This window comes from Mesoplodon bidens (genome assembly GCF_964165515.1).
Source record: "Mesoplodon bidens genome assembly, chromosome: 13".
Classification (NCBI taxonomy): Eukaryota; Metazoa; Chordata; class Mammalia; order Artiodactyla; family Ziphiidae; genus Mesoplodon; species Mesoplodon bidens.
Window position 1 is genome coordinate 20,361,333 of NC_138169.1, and position 17,363 is coordinate 20,378,695.

Genomic DNA, 17,363 nt, shown 5'->3' on the forward strand with positions numbered 1-17,363 from the left:
GTGTAGCCTCCAACTTTCCCATGAAGATGTTCATTCTCAGCATCAGTGTGACAGAAACCCAGTGGACTTGCCATGTTCTAGCCTCTAAATCAAGAGCTTTATCTCAAACGGCTTCAGTTTGTGCAAAAATGGCTCCCACGCAAATATTGTAAGGATTTCTACCACGCCCTGCTAGTTTCCACAGCTGCCAAATTGCTGGTGAAATGGCTACTACTGATGCTGCAGCTGCTTCCAGCTCAAGGTCATGTTCAAGAACTCCCTCCGCCTCCCCTCCTCCAGTTTTATTAGTGTCATAACAGAACTAACATCTGTAATTACAAACCCCTGGCGTCAGTATTACCCGCTCGATGCTTGGCTGGCCTCTCCGTTAATAGAAAGGCTAGGGCTTTTGCATTAATCATAATGGGAATTAATGGTTATATATATGAGTATTTTGTGTTCTTTTCTTTGTGTGTGAATGAGCAAAACTTTTAAACCATTTTTACTTGCATAGCAATAGATTGCTTTTCTAATAAACAATAAAAGTTCTAAAAATAACAAGATTGGAAAGAGGCAGAGAGTCTGTGCTTGGAGGTGCGGGGACAGGCTGGACAGAAGGTGTGACAGAGAACAGGGAGCAGGTTCTCACGTGGGGCATGAGGTCCTGGCAGTGAGGTCACAGGTGGTTACAGACATCACTCCGGCCTCTGTTTATAGGGGATCCCCTCAGGCCTTAAAGGGACCCTGCCTGCACCCTCCTTCTAATAGGAGATTCTTTTATCTGTCTTTGCTCCAGGTGACAAGCCTCGTGCTCACCCGCTGGTTCCCATCCAGCTTTTCTGAGCTCTAGTCCCTGGGCCCCCAGGGATCCAATCTGAACCCTAGCTTTCTGTCTGCATTTTCATGATCTTTTGTCTCTGGGGCTTTACATCTTCGTCTCAGCTGGACGTCTGGTGCCTTTTCCTCGTCCGAATCTTCAGTGTCCGCCCAGTACCTGACTCATGCTTCCTGACATTGGAGGGGCCCTCACCTGCGGCTTAGGGTTGTGTGAGGGGTGAAATGATCATAGGACCCCAGCTGTGAAGAAATGCATCTTGTACCTGGAAGAGCCCAGGCGATGCATGGGATTCTTGCAACTGGAAGTGGGGGCAGCTTGGGGAGGGCGCAGGCGCTGTGTTTCAACCAGCCTGATTTCCAGTCAGGAATCCAGCGGTTCATGTCTGCATGACCTTCTGTGAGTTATTCAACCTCTCTGAGCCTCGGTCTCTTCATTTGTAAGACGGGTTGATAATAAGAAGTAAGTGAAAAAATCTGACCCAGGTTTAGTACCTTTTACCTGGCAGGGGCTCAGCCGTCATCATTTCTGTTCATTCATTCATGTGATTGATTTTACGTGTTCCACACCAGACACTGTGCTGAGTGTTTGTCTTATTCCACTTGCTTCTTGTTACGTTTCTCCATCTTACAGATACAGGGAGATTGAATAACTTGCCCGAGGGAGGAGAGCACAGGTATGGTCTCTGCCTTCGTGGAACCCGCATTGTGATGGGCGAGTGCGCACGCATGCGTGTGTGGGCATGTGTGTATGTGTCCCTGCCCATGAATACAGTGGACAGACTGACGAATAAAATGCTAGGATACAGTAGGAATTACGAAGACAGAGAACGCAGAGCTCTGATGAATAACACGGGAGGTAGACATGGCCTCTCTGAGAGGAAGAACTGAACTGAAACCTGGATTAAAAGAAGGAGCCAGGGGCTTCCCTGGTGGCGCAGTGGTTGAGAGTCCGCCTGCCGATGCAGGGGACACGGGTTCGTGCCCCGGTCTGGGAGGATCCCACATGCTGTGGAGCGGCTGGGCCCGTGAGCCATGGCCGCTGGGCCTGCACGTCCGGAGCCTGTGCTCCGCAACGGGAGAGGCCACAGCGGTAAGAGGCTGACGTACCGCAAAAAAAAAAAAAAAAAAAAAGAAGGAGCCAGACGCGGGAGCTCTGTGAGGGCAAATGAGGAATGTTCTAGGAAGTGAGGGTTGACCAGTGTGCCTGAGTGAGATCAGTGGGAAAGAAAGGCTCTCTTCCTCTTGCTCCTTCCCTCTCTCCCACCTTTCTTCCCCTTTTGAAGTGGCCCATGGAAGCCCACAGTGTCCCCGTGAAGCGCCCCAGAACCCCAGGCAGGATTGACGGGCACAATCTGTGGGTCCACCGTGGGATGAGAACTCAGGGCTTCTTGTTCAGAATAGGTTCGGAATTCCAAGGCAGTCACAGCAGAGTGTCACACCAAGCACAGGCCCCTCTGGGCACGGGCTGTAAGCCTGCGAAGCCAGCCCTGAGCCCACGATGGTTTTCGGGAAGCATCTCCTAATGCTCAGTAGGCCTTGGTCCTGACTCGCTGTCTTTTAACTTAGATTTGAAACTTCCACAGGGAGTGGGTTTCAATAATAGCATAGGAGTAGGGGAAGACTGGGGAAAAGTGGCCACAGAGAAGCCTCAGCACTTCTCAAGTCTCAATTCCAGAGGATTAGTGTCGTGCAAACCATGCTGTCTGGCCGCAGCGCCGCTAAGTTGGTTATCAACAATACAAAGAAATACAGTGCGCCACTGGGTTCTAGAGCCGTGTCCAGAGCAGAGCCCCAGCTCCTGCCCATCCTGACAGCTCAGCCCTGCAGTCCCCTCTTAATTGCCTCATCGCCTGGGGAAAGAGGGTTGGATTGGAGCCTGAGCTCTCAATTAGGATTCAAACCCACTCTGGGAGAGAGAGAGTGAGCGGTGCTTCAGCTGGAGGTGAATTTCTTTGGGAGACTTGTTCAAATTATGAAAAGTTGCATTTCCCCATGTTGGGTATTAGATCCGAGTGTAACGGGCCTTCCAGGCTGGAAACGTGGCTACGTGCTCAGAAAGCCAGGTGGCCAGTGCGGCAGCATTTAAACGCGCACCCGCCTACACCGGGGCCCTGGCGGTGTAACTTAGACTGTGGCGTCAACCTCTTTAGATTAATGGAGAAATGCTTTAAGCTGTTCCCCCAGGCCTGGAGCCTGCTCATTACTCATGGAGGGAGGGGTGCATCAGCTGACAGCCCCATCGATTCATGGCCCAGGGTCTGCAGCTGCTCTGTCATCACCTTGGCTGGGAGTTTGGGGCGGGGGGTGGGGGGGCGGAGTGTGGAGAGGTCAGTGGATGAACCCTGACTCCTGGGTCAGCCAAGAGTGTCTCCACGCCAGCTGACCTCACCTGAGATGAAGGCCCTGGAATGGAGTCCTCTGTTGCTGTGTTGAGTGTAAGTTGTACATTTTCCAACATACATCCTTTTTTTTTTTTTTTGTGGTACGCGGGCCTCTCACTGTTGTGGCCTCTCCCACTGCGGAGCACAGGCTCCGGACGCGCAGGCTCAGTGGCCATGGCTCACGGGCCCAGCCGCTCCACGGCATGTGGGATCTTCCCGGACCGGGGCACAAACCCGTGTACCCTGCATCGGCAGGCGCTCAACCACTGCGCCACCAGGGAAGCCCCCAACATACATCCTTTTAACTTGGCTAAAACAAGGCTGCGGCAGGACACATAGAAAGATCTGAGTCTAACCAAAGATTGCAGCTGCCACTGAGGGCATAATTCTGAGTTAACTTACTCATCCGTGGGCCCAGGCTCTGGTCAGACTGTAACGGTCCCTGCTACGAAGTAGGACGGGCTCTGGGACTGCCCACATCTCTTTTCCCACAACTCTCTTACCTTCTAATTTTGCTTAGAAGGAAGAACTTAAAGCACTTCTCCATTATTCTAAGACATCCAAGTTACATCACAGGGCCCTCATGCCGAGTAGCACATTTAAATGATGCCACAGAGGACATCTGTCTTTCTAAGCATCTTTCTAGCTTGGAAGGCCTGGGTACCCAGCTAGTGGGGGTTGTGGGGAATGAGGGCTCCAAACTGCTTTATCCACTCTGGCATTACAGGGCACCATGATCATTGTGCTAATACTCTTTCCTGAAGACTTACTTTGTGCCAGGCCATGCAGCCTACCTGTCTCACATACATAGTTCTCACATCACCTCTCCGAGGTTGGTAACCATTATCACCCCCAGTTTACAGAAGAGGAAACTGGAGCTTAGAGAGGTCAAGAAACTGGCCCCAGCTCACACAGTAAGTGATGGAGCTGAGATTTGATTTCCAGGTTGACCCCATCACCCACACCTCCAGTGACTAAGCTCTGCTCTCGTGTCAAACATTTTTGCGCGGGCCTCTCCCTGTTGTGGCCTCTCCCGTTGCGGAGCACAGGCTCTGGACGTGCAGGCTTAGCGGCCATGGCTCACGGGCCCAGCCACTCCGCGGCCTGTGGGATCCTCCCGGACCGGGGCACGAACCCGTGTCCCCTGCATCGGCAGGCGGACTCTCAACGACTGCGCCACCAGGGAAGCCCCATACCCCATCTTTCCCCTTTACGTTGTCAAGGTCTTTGTTCTCTGCAAAGGAACTGGTCTGTCATTCTGGTGAACTTGTGTCTGTCACTGTGATGTGGTGCCAGTGCATTCATGTGTTACTTCCCAGGCAATGTTTGTATTCAGGCTGGAGTTGCCTAGCAAAGACTCCCCTGAAAGGAATACAGCAGAAGACTTTTAATTACTTCTCTTGCTCATCAGCAATCCCCCTGTCCACAAGTGCCTGGCCCAAGTTCCTCTTGAAAAGTCACATGCACCAAGTCAAGAGAAAGAACCACTGACCACATGTCAGGAGATGAGGGGAAAACCAGGCACCACATGTCATGTTCCAGTGCTGGCTGCACTGCCAAGGAGATCAGGACCATGGACAGGTCACCTGCCCTCCCTGGGCCTCTGCTTGCCCACCCAACAGACAAACAACATCATCATCATCATCACCATCATCATCATCATCGATGAGAACCTCCCATGTCAGGGCAGGAGGTATGGTCGCAAACAGGCAAACGTGGATCTGCCTCATGGAGCTTGAAGTCCAGAGTCTCTTTCTTCTTGTGGTGGAAGGGTCAGTGGGTTTTAAACTCCTTCAAGAAGAACCCCATCTTTTACACCAAAGCAAACTCCTATAGAAAATTCTAGCTTAGGTTGAAGTACAGCCATCCTCTGATCGGAGTGAGAGAGGACGTTTCCCCATGGGTGGACTCAGTGTTTGAATTTGCTCCCTTCTGAAAGGGCTCTTTCCCCCAAGGCTAGAGACTCATTTACTTTGAGATGTCCAGTTGTGCCAGTTGAATTAACACCAACCTGCACCTTGGTTAGTTGCATTGTGCTCTGCAGACATTCCTGTGCTGGGTTCAATTAAAGAACGAACCAATGAAGTGGGTGAGGAAGTATGCCCAGCTGCCCAGACCTTGTCTCCTGCAGAGTTCAAGGCCAGTTGCCTTAGGATTATGGAGACATTAGCTTGCCCAGGCACCCACCAGGATCTCTGGGCACACCCTCTTGTAATCAGGGTCATGGACTCCTGGGGTGGGAAATGGGCCTGAAGCCCCTCACTCTCTATCATCATGCCTCAAGTCCCACCCCCACTGCGGCCCGTGTTTGCCCTTCCTCCCTGCTTGCGGGCACGAGAAACCTTGTTCCAGATACAACTCACCCTCTCTGTTTTTAAGGCGCATGCCACACTGTTTTGAACGCTACGGCTTGGGCCGCAATACCCTTCAGTTCTTTTGTCTTTCTTTGAGCGTTTCAGAAGATGTAGCCCTGTTCACGCAAGCCCCTCCCTCCGCTTCCCAGGGCCCTTGCCTACCACATTTTAGCTTTGTTGGTCAGCTGGAACCAGTGTCCTTAACTGGGGCCTGTGAACTAGTACGTCGAGGGAGGGGGTGTCCACACACGAGTTCTAGAAATTATACTCTGAACCCTCAGATACTGCACTAAAATTTGAGTCTGTGTTTGTGCATTTGGGGAAATGGAAGTTCCATGGTCTTCATAAAAGATGCTCGTAGGGACTTCCCTGGTGGTCCAGTGAGTAGGACTCTGTGCATGCATGCCACAGCTGACAGTTCACGTGCCACAACTGAAAAAGAGGATCCCGCGTGCTGCAGCTAAGTCCTGGCTCAGCCTAAATAAGTAAATAAAAATAAATCTTTAAAAAAAATGCTCATAAAAGGCCCAGGACTCCTGCTCTAGGGGCCTAAGTGCATCCTCTCCATTGCACATAATTTTTAAGCATCCAAGCATCTTGGCTCAAACGCCTCATTTCACACACCGGACACCCTGAACAGAGAAGAGAGGAGGCCAAGGCTATACAGTGAGAACACGAGGATTCAGTTGCCTTTCCTCACAGTCTGCTGTTCCTTCTGCAGCCCCAGCACATAGAGCCTTAGAAGAGACTTGGGCCACCAGCAGGAATAAAGCTGGTTCTACTCGCACTGGCCACTTCAGTTAAAGTTTTTAAGTATTTTTAAATAGTTTGTTTAAAAGCTGCATCAGAAAAAATTTGTATAGATCCTCAAGAAGATTTAGGGTCACTCACAAAGATACTTTTACTCTATTGCAGGGGTTTTCTATTGCTGTCATAGCAAATGAGCTCAAATTTTATGGCTCATTAACTTACAGTTCCATTCATTAGAGGTCAGTTTAATCTCCCTGGGCTAAAATCAAGGTGTCAGCAGAGCTGTGTTCCTCTGGAAACTCTAGAGGAGAATCCATTTCCTTGCCTTTTCCAGCTTCTAGAGGATACCCACATTCCTTGGCTTGTGGCCCCTTCCATCCTCAAAGCCAGAAATGTTGCATCTCTGACTCTTCTTCCATAGCCACGTGTTCTTCTGACCACATCTGGGAAAAGGTCTCTGCTTTTAAGGATTGGAATCATTAGACTGGGCCCACCCCAGTAATCCAGGATAACCTCCTTGTCTCAGGATCCTTAACCACGTCTTCACAGCCCTGTTTTTTTTTTTTTTTCTTTATTGGAGTATAATTGCTTAACAGTGGTGTGTTAGTTTCTGCTTTATAACAAAATTAATCAGTTATTCATATACATATGTTCCCATATCCCCTCCCTCTTGCGTCTCCCTCCCACCCTCCCTATCCCACCCCTCCAGGTTCACAGCCCTTTTTAACGTGTCAGGAAACACAGTCATAGGTTCTTGGGATTAGGGATTAGGATGTTGACATCTTTGGGGTCATTATTCTGCCTCTCAAGGGGTCGTTCACAAAAGGTGCTTTTTGTTAATACTGGAGAGGTCGACAAATTTTTCTTTAAAAGGCCAGATAGTAAATATTTCAGGCTTTTCAGACAATGTGGTCTCTGTTGCAACTACTCTGCTCTGCCATCGTGGAGCAAAAGCAGTCGCGGACAAAATGCAAATGAGTGGGGGTGGCTGTGTTCCAATAAAACTTTATTTATAGGAGCAGATGTGTAGGTTAGGTTTGGCCCTTGGCCGTCATTTACAGACCCCTCTTCTATTGGATTCACCAGGCATCGTCTGAGAGAATTTCTGCTCTAGCCTTTGCCCTGGGGCTAAAGGGACGAATAAGATGTGTTCTTGGCCTGTGAGGGACTCTTTCAGTCTGGTGGGGATGAATAGGTGTTAGTAGAGACCCCGAGAGTGACTGGCCCTTGAAGGTTAAGGACCAAGGAGCTGCAGGTGCATCCTTCAGAGGAAGTGACCAGGGCTTCTGGGAAGGAATTGCCCAGATTTCACTGAAGAATAAAGATGGGAGGTCCCGGCCTAAGGAACCAGGATTAAAATGACGGCTCAGGTGTCTGAGGTTTGTGGTTTGGGTGTCTGCACCCGTACACTGGGTGGTTGCACTCTGATGAAGAGCATGAGCTGAGTAGCTCTTACAGACCTGGGATTCAAAGCTGCGTGACCTTGGACAAGGGTGTCAGCTTCCTCAACTCCAGGAGGGAGACTGGCAAGGTAGTTAGTGGGATCGCATGTAATGCGTATTTGCTGAATCAAGGGATGCTCCCAAGAGAATAGCTACTATTGTAATTAGCTCAGAGTTTCCCAGAATGCACTGGGAAAGCCAACCACCGCATCCCCGTGTCTGATTTGCAAGCACTCGCAAAGAATATAGAGCAAATGCTGTGCTCATTGACAATTATGATGCTATTAATAGCAGTACTAGTTGTACTAAAACAAGAGGAGTGGTAATGGTTGCTACCCTTTAATTAACATTGCTTATTTGCCAAGAACCATGCTGAGATCTTTATAAGGGTTATCTCAGTCTGCTCCACAGCTCTGGGGGAGGAGGCCCATTATTAGCTACATTTTACAAAAGAGCACAGGAGGCTCAGAGAAGACAAGTGACTTGCCTAAGATCACACAGTGGCAAAGGTTGGAGGTGGGACTCAAGCCCAAGTTTATTTAACATCAAAGACTGGGTTCTTCCCCAGCCCCTGGCAGCACAAGGATAACAGACTCTTTCTTGTGCCTTCTTCTAGTGTCCAGACAGCAGTGGATTGTAGCGGCAGTGGCAGAAAAGAGACGTAAGTTAACCCTGAGTAGAACTGAGCCAAGTACACCAAAGCCAAAGACGAGCCCCTGGCCCTCTGTGTCCAGTTTGCAGAAGAAACATCCACACCCACCTGGAGAGTTATCCACAGTGCCCACAAGAGTTCTGACTCCACGGTCATAACATACAGCCCCGGAGATGTACTACTGAACCGTCCAACTTCTCGCAGACAAAGAGAGGCCCATGACCTACCATGCCACTGTCCTCAGACACTGTCAGTGGCTCCCCGTTGCCTCAGAAGAGACTTTTTAGACTGACAGTTGAGCCCTGCACATTCTGACCCTTACTTCCCCCTCCACCTGGGACTCCTGCTTTCCATATCATCCGTGCCTTCCATACCTATGTGTGTGCTATTCCTTCTAGGCCTGTGTAGCCAAGCCCTAACCTTCAGACAAGATGTAGCTCAACTGCCACTACTTGATTCCTTCCCTTATGCCTCCAAGAAGCAAATCAAGGCTGCCTCCTTGTCCTCCTTAGAACCTATCTTGTCTTTATCTACAGCACTGATAATTTTCTTTTATGGTTATTTATATAGATGTCTACTCTGCTAAAATGGGGTCTTGAGGGCAGGGCCATTGTTGGGTTCATGTTTATACTTCCTTCTCATGGTGCCTGGCATAGAGTGCTCTATAAGCAAACAAACAAATTTGTGTATATATCAATGTATAAATTGATTATATATTATATATAATAGATATTTGAGTGACTATATCAACCAGAAAATAAAATAATCATTGAATACCCACAGCAATGAGAGGCCCACACAGGCCTCTCCCTGTGCTGCTTTCAGAAATAGGGGGCCTACAATTAAGTCTCTGTCCCCAAAGACATTCCAGTTTAGGTAGGCAAGGAGTTAAGGCCTTCACACTTGACATATTCCATGACCATATCATTTGGTATGAAATTCAGTGCCAAACTTCACTCCAAAATTAGAGATACCACAGCATCCATATTAAAGTGTTCATCTTCCCAAGGAAGAGCAGTGGTTATTAGCACGGGCATTGGAATTGGGTGACCTTAGTCAAGACCCAAGCTGGCCTCCCCAAATCCCGTTACTCTCATCTATGTAAGAGGTGCAGCACTGGCTCCCACCGCTCAGGGACGGTATTGTGAGCACTGATTAAAAGTTATGCATGTCAGCACTTAGCACAATGCCTGGCTCATGCTAAGGGGTGACTATCTAGTTATTGCTGTTCCTGTGGTTGTCATCATGTTGACAATATCTTGCATTCTGGTTCTAGAGATAACGTCTCCATCCTCAGCTCCCAGCCAGAGGGCAGTCTGCAGTCCTGGTTGAGTTGTACTCTGTCCATGGCCACAGACACGGTGAGGACCCCCTCTCGACAGTCAGCCATCAGCAGCTGTATCCGCAGCCCCAGGTAAGAGTATCTCCCTGCTGCCTCTGGATGACCAATAGCTGAAAGAATCTCAGGCTTTGAAGGTTGCTGTTCAAGTCTTCCATTTCCTCTGTCCTAGACAAGGACAAGCATGGTCCAGTTTGAGGTATGACCCTGCCACTTCCTAGCCGTGTGACTTTAGGCAGACCAGTTACCCTCTCTGAGCCTTCACTTCCTCACCTGTAAAACAGGAAATATAATTGTATTTACTGCTCCAAACAGGTGAAATGATGAGAATCTAATACAGCACTCCCTAAAGCACAGTTTTCCAGATGATTTTAAATAGCAAGGGGTGAACATTTTAAAAAATAGCTGTGGATTTATTATAGTTGTTTTCTATCTAAGGCAAATCCCACTAGTTTTCCACTTATAGATAGTTTTGGATTTAAATTTTTCCCTATAAACATATTAAAGTTTTTTGGTTTTGTTTTTCTTTTAATAGGGAGTCCATATAAAAACTGTTAGGCTGGATGATTTCCTCCTCAGAAATTTCAGCTTCGTTTGAATGTCAGAATTTTATATTTTTTTCCTACCATAGAAGGAGACAAATTCAGTCACAGCCTGAGATGGGACCCTCACAAATCTATAGGATTAGCAACAATAAGTTGCTCCAACAAATGGGCCCCGGGGCTTAGCCTTAGCTGTAGGACTTAACCATCTTTCCTCTTGCTTTTCAGCTCCATTCCGCCCAGCTCGTTTGGTTTTCCTTTTCAAGGGCAGCCCTCTTATAATTAGGAGCTAATGGCCATAAATCAGAAATTATGGATTAAGCAGATGCATAATTAAGATGAAATGCACACTGCTTGTGTGATAACAGAGGAACCAATGTGATAAGGTAGAAAGAAAAATCACAAACTAATGGAGCAAACGCAGACAACCCCTTCCTGACTTGAAACGTGTTTGCTCTGAAGCAGGGAGTTGTCTCTACAAAAAGAAAGGGGTGCAAGTTCACTCCAAGCTTTTGGGCACATTCAGGAAATGGCAAATGTCTGGCACGTGTCTGCTGATAATCTTAGGCTGAAAGGTTTGATGTCGAAAATATCAAAGGGAGGCTCTGAGAATGGGGTGCATTGGGGGAGTTAATTAAAGCAAGCTTATCTGATTACCGCTCTTAATTAAAAACAAAGACCTGTGTGGAGAAAGAGTCATGTCCTCTGTGAACTCCAAATGATGAGGGCTTTTTCTCTCCTGATAACTGAATACCTCTGTTTTTCCCCCATCAGCCAATGTATAAGGCAGCAGAAGCAGAACTGGAGGCAGCCAGAGCTGAATGTGAAAGCTCATTAACATAGTACCCAAGTTTCATAACTATAATTATATTAGGGTGCATGATAAGGAACCCGTTTGAGTGGGAGGTGGGAGGCCGCAGTGGTTTCAGTACACGGACTGAAGTCAGAGCATCTGGCTTCCAATCCCGCATTCGCTCCTCTGAAGCTGTGAGATTTGGGGCAAGTTTTTGGTTTTTCTTAAATAATTTTTATTGGAGTATAGTTGATTCACAATGTTGTGTTAGTTTCAGATGGACAGCAAAGTGAATCCGTTATACATATACATGTATCCACTCTTTTTTGGGTTCTCTTCCCACATAGGTCATTACAGAGTATTGAGTAGAGCTCCCTGTGCTATACAGTAGGTCCTTATTAGTCATCTATTTTATGTATAGTAGTGTGTATATGTCAGTCCCAATCTCCCAATTTATCCCTCCCTCCACCACCACCATTCCCCCCTGGTAACCTTAAGTTTGGGGCGAGTTGCTTAACTTCTCTGTTCGTGTTTTCTTGTGAGTAGATCATTGTCAGGGTTAATGAGAGGAGGCACTCAGAGCCCTAGAAAGAGCTCAAGAAAATTAGCTGCTTTATTAGTGTTGGTATCTATTTGATGCCCGGAGTAACCCCAGGAGACTGATGTCATTACCCCCATGTCACACAAGAGGGATCTAGGCCCAGAGGTTAGGGAACAACTGGTTGAGGCAAAGACGGCCACACCCCAGTTCCTGTAGCTGCACCTCGGGCAACACCTCCAGGCAGCCCTCTCTAGAGCCTGGTACCCGTTTTCCTGCCTGCTCCCCACCCAAGTCCTCAGGCTTGTCCAGCTGCAGTTCAGAGCAGAGGGGCCTGCGTCAAGGACAGCAGTGGGGCAGGAGGCAAGAAGAGACCATAAGCTCCTTGTCAGTTTTCTTCATGTTGGTGTCCCTTGGGCTGGCACACAGATGGTGCTCTATAAATGTTTGTTGAATGAATAGCTGACCATAACATCAACACTTGAGCAGAAATACTAACTGTACTTGGTCATAGCTCATCAATGACTGACTCAGGGTCAGAAATTTGCTCCATGTCATTCAGCAAGTAAGTGAAAGAGGCAGGATTTGAACCCAGGTTTGAATGCCTCCGAAGCCTATATTTGTGTTTGCCACACTGCCATGACTCCTTTTATCCAGGAGGTGGATCACTCACCTGGCAGAGTTTACTGGCAAAGAGCTGGCCCATTACTAATATTAAAACTGTAGGGCTTCCCTGGTGGCGCAGTGGTTGAGAGTCCGCCTGCCAATGCAGGGGACACGGGTTCGTGCCCTGGTCTGGGAAGATCCCACATGCCGCAGAGCGGCTGGGCCTGTGAGCCATGGCCGCTGGGCCTGCGTGTCCGGAGCCCGTGCTCCACAACGGGAGAGGCCACAATAGTGAGAGGCCCGCGTATCACACACACACAAAAAAACCTGTATAAGGATCCTTATTCAACATTCAACATCCATCCAAAAGATATTTATTAAGTGCCTACTGAGTGCCAGATTCCATGGCATTAAGCCCTGAAAATTTTAAGCCCTGTCCTTGGAATACGTTTACAATTTAAAGGTTCTAGAACTTCTAAGTTCAAAGGGACCACCGGATTATTAGTCCAACTCTCTCATTATATAAATGGGAAAAACTGAGGTCTGCAGGGGGAAATATCTTACCTAAGCTTACAGTAAGGACTAACCCAGAGTTCAGGTGCCTTGACCTCCAGCTTTATAATCTGTAAATCCTTCTCCCTTTTAAGAACTTAGACTATATCTGAGAAGGCTACAGTCCTCTTGGCCACCACCCCAACCTCAGTTCCCTTCCCAAAGGTATCCATCGTCTTCAGTTTGGCGTGTATCCTTCCACATTTTTCTCTGTGTATTTATAAACATACATATACTTGTAGCAAATCCATAGCATTTTTATGGGCTTTTAAAACACATAAATGGTATGATGTTATTTTATGTATATTATGCTCTACCTAAATTCTTACGAAGTGCTTCTTTGCCTCAACAATATACCGTGGAGATCTCTCCCTATCAGTCCACATAAGACTATCTCATTCTTTTACATTCCTGCAGAAGATCTTTAAATGATGCCATGGGTTTATTAAACTACAGTCTGCTTGTTTCACTTTTAGTTGAGTTCAGGATATTTGCTATTCACTTGTGAGCCTTTTTTAAACAAGCACACATCCTTATGCATACGGGCAAATGATTCTCTGGGTCAAAGGGAATTTGCGTTTTAAACTTGACTAGATGCCACCAGATCATCCAGGTGTTGTTTGTGCGAGGAGGCAGGATAGCATACAAGGCTCCTGTGTGCTCCCGCCGCACCTCCCCCCCCCCCCGTATTCCCTGGCCCATCAAAGGGCTCAAGAAATGAGTCCCTTGGGCATTCCCAAACTTGACTGAGAAAGAAGGTCACTCTAAAAAGAGAAGAGAGAGAGAAAGCAGTCTTCTGCCAAAAAAATAAAAGCATTCCTTGTATTATTTATAAGGAGGATGTCAGCTCAAGAGAAATACACCTAAAGCTTTATGATTTCCAGCCCAGGAATCACGCAGCTGCCGCTGATAAATGCAAAAGCTTCTGGTGACGGAGATGCTAAATTATCTCCGTGGCCCCCGGGGAGGGAGTTTATGGGCTTGGGGGTGGCAGCCACGCTTGGCTCAGGAGTCTCTCTTGACGGCCGGCTGCAGGTGGTACCAGGGTGTCCAGGGCTGGTATGCTCTCCCCGGCCCTGCAGGGTGCCTGGCCTCTCCCTCCTGCCCTCCAGGCCATTGCCCTGCTGGAAGAGTGCTCCAGGAAAGGCTTCTCTTCTCTCCCCTCTGGGCCTCACAGCACCTCAGGCTTTCCAAGGCAGGTCCAAGCCCCATTTCTGTCTAGACCCCCATCCCCACGTCCCACAGAACCCCAGCCTTGGTCACTCACACAGTTCTGCGGGGTCCACGCACTGATGGGCATTAATTGAACCAGCTGTTCAGATGCTGATGTCTTATCACTGGTCCGTTGTTTCTTTCATTTTACTGGACATTTATTCCAAACCATCCTGACTTTCCTCCGGCCCTGATTCCTCACTCTAAGGAGACACCCTGAACTCCTGGTTCATTCAAAGAAAAGAAACTCATGGCCTGCACTTCTGTGGTGTCTATAAGTCCGTCTCTCTCTGCCCTCGTCTTCCCCCCGGTCTCAGAAGATAAGATCGAGTCCTGTTCAAGTCGAATCCGTATCCCGCTGCCCCTTCTCCCCTGCAGCGCGCCCAGCGTCCCCTCTCCCTCCTGCATCCTCAGCTTCTGCCTTTCTGGTTGTCCTTCCTCCACAGGTTATAAGCACCTTCGGGTCCTCCCCGTTCTAACTGTGTCCTCACCCATCACCTTTCCCTTCCCTTTGGAGCCAAGCTTCTTCAAAGCAAGGCCTACATGCACCGTCTTCACTCACCTCACGTTTCTGCCTCACTTTCCTCCAGCCCTGAGCCTGCCCCCGCCACTGCACTGAAACTTTTCTCACCGTGTCAGCGGCTCCCAAAGGGACACACCAGGGAACGTTCTCCAGTCTTGATCTTTTTCTGGACTTCTCTCCTGCACTGGCCTCTGTCAGACACTTCTCAGAACTCCCTGCCTGCCCGGCCTTGTAGGTGTTTCTGCTCCTTGGAGCTCCCCAAACTTGTCCCCAGCCCCGCCAGTGCTGGGGATCACAGAATGCTGCTCTCACCTGCTGTTTTTCTCTCCACCTGGTCCCAGGCAGTCCTGTTGTGATTTTAACTCCCTCACCGTAAGCGGATGACCCCCAAATCTAGCCCTCCAGCTCTTAACGTTCTCCCAGGTTTCAAACGCGTGTATCATATCTAACCGCCTACCTTTAGAAGCTCGCCACCTGGATGTCTCCCTGGTGTCTGAACCAGCGTATCCAAGGGGAGACTCCTCCCTTTCCCCCACCAGTGTCATCAGTATCATTTGGTGGTTCTGTCATCCACAGAGCCACCCAAGCTGGCGCCCTCGACTCCTCTGAGGCTCTCATCCCTCTTGCTCATCCCCGGTCAGCTGATCCCTAAATCTTGTTTATTCTGCCCCTCCCCACTTTAAGCAAGTGCTTTTTTGTTGTTTTTTGGGGGGGCTGGGCTGCGCGGCATGTGGGATCTTACTTCCCCAACCTGGGATAGAACCCACGTCCCCTGTAGTCGAAGCATGGAGTCTTAACCTCTGGACCACCAGGGAAGTGGCCAAGCAAATACTCTTGACCCTTTTTACTTCTCTCTATCGTCACTGTTAGCACCTTGAAGTCAGGCTACCATCATATCTGTTCTAGACTCTGGCAAAGACCTTCCAACCCGCCCCCCTCCTCTAGTCCCTCCTCTGAGCTTCAGCCAGGATGATCTCTCTCAAATGAAAATCTGGTTTCGGTGGCTTCCCGTCACCTACAGCAGGAGTCAGCCAACTACCACCCACAGGCAAACTATGGCCCTTGACCTGCTTTTGTAAGTGAAGTTTTATTGGATCAACAGCCATGCTTTTGTTTTTTTTAAATTTTACATGTCGTTTATAACTGCCTTTGCATTATGATGGCAAAACCGAGTAGTTGCAACAGAGATCGTATGGCCCCAAAGCCAAAAATATATGCTATCTGTCCTTTATAGAAAACCTTTTGTGACCTCTGCCTTACAGGATAGAACAGGATGGAATTCAAGCACCTTAGTGGGCTTCCCGTGCCCTCTGTGACCTGGCTCTTGTCTGCTTCTCTGGTCTCATGTCCCTGTATCTCTTCTTCATGCTTTGTGCCCCAAATGGTTTATGCTACTCCCTCATACGCTGTGTTGTTTCCCACCCTTGGTCCTGTGTCCATGGTTTTCGCTCTGACTGGACCCCCTTCCCATGTTTCTTCACCTCATGAACTCTTATTTGTGACTCAGCTCAAGTGTCACCTGCCTCAGGAGACTTTGCTGACTCCCTGGCTGGGTCACGTGCCCCTCTGCCGTGATTCTGCAGACCCCACGATTCCCTCTCCCATAGCACTTTCCATAATACGTTAGCATCATCTGTTCGGGTGTCTGTCTCCCTCATTAGGCTGTGAACCGTTTAAGGACATAAGCTTTCTCTTTTCCTTCTTACCTCAGCACCCACCACAGTGTCTAGCACATAGTAGGTGTTCAATAAACATGCATTGAGCAAATTAATGACAAGTGGATGGAAGTTAGATGGCCTCTCTAATCACTCCGATAGGGTGATTAGAAGGATGGTGCTGATATGAAGAGCCAAGTGTGGCTTTGCCAGACGGGGTAACTGTCTTGTATCACAGAGCAAGTTGCTAGCAGCATGGAATAAGGCTTTTTGGAATATAGTGGGGGAACCTGATGGTCTGGGGCTCGCTCTGTTGGGGGAGGGATGGGGAGTGTTCGAGTGTTTGGGATCCCCATTTGGTAGCCTTGGGAAGTCCAAATAAAATTGTGTGTATCCTGGTCAGAGACTTTATTTATCCCTCAATTTCAATGACCGATCTGTCACCACATAATTAGAGATGCTGTGATTTGAATTTATTACCAAACATGGCTCTGCACTGTTGCTATTGGACTTGTACCATATTGCAGTGTGAGCGTGGAGATTATTGTATAAATTATTCTCACTCACATAATCATCGTGATTTTAATTACTGTGTAATCTTCGCTAATTACTGTTGTACGTATCATTTGCTTTGGTACTGATTTAACACAACTGCTTTTTCATTTGGCTAAAAGACGGCATTACAACTTTTCCTTTTTCAGGGAAAAATTTGCTTTCTGTAAACATTTACAGCCCCATACTCTTGGCTTGTGGTTCTTAGTTTAAAAGTAAAAGAGGGACTTCCCTGGTGGCATAGGGGATAGGACTCCGTGTTCCCAATGCAGGGGGCCGGGGTTCGATCCCTGGTCAGGGAACTAGATCCCACATGCATGCCGCAACTGAGAGTTCGAGTGCCCCAACTGAGGCGCCCGAGCCACAACCAAGACCCCGCGCCGCAAACGAGACCCCGCTCAACCATATAAATAAATTTAAAGAAAAAAAGCAAAAGATTTAGACACCACCATCCTCCTTTGATCAGCCCCCGTGGATTTTTATGTAGGATAAGGCTGGCCTGAATCAGTAAAAAGGTCTAAACTATAGGGGGGTTTTCGTTTGTTTTTTTTGTCTTTTTTTGTCTGCGTTGGGTCTTTGTTGCTGTGCGTGGGCTTTCTCTAGTCGCGGCGAGCGGGGGCTACTCTTTGTTGCGGTGCGCGGGCTTCTCATTGCGG

The 17,363-nt window shown here is 48.4% G+C and overlaps 1 protein-coding gene across 1 annotated transcript in view; it reads left to right on the top strand.

Annotated features, from left to right (window-relative positions):
- The window catches only part of MYO18B (myosin XVIIIB), a 228,253-nt gene that overhangs the window by 196,065 nt on the left and 14,825 nt on the right, over positions 1-17,363 (top strand). The window contains exons 40-41 of the mRNA XM_081251759.1: positions 8,360-8,404; positions 9,672-9,809. Of these exons, the coding sequence (XP_081107885.1) occupies positions 8,360-8,404; positions 9,672-9,809 (183 nt within the window). The remainder of the gene's footprint in view (positions 1-8,359; positions 8,405-9,671; positions 9,810-17,363) is intronic.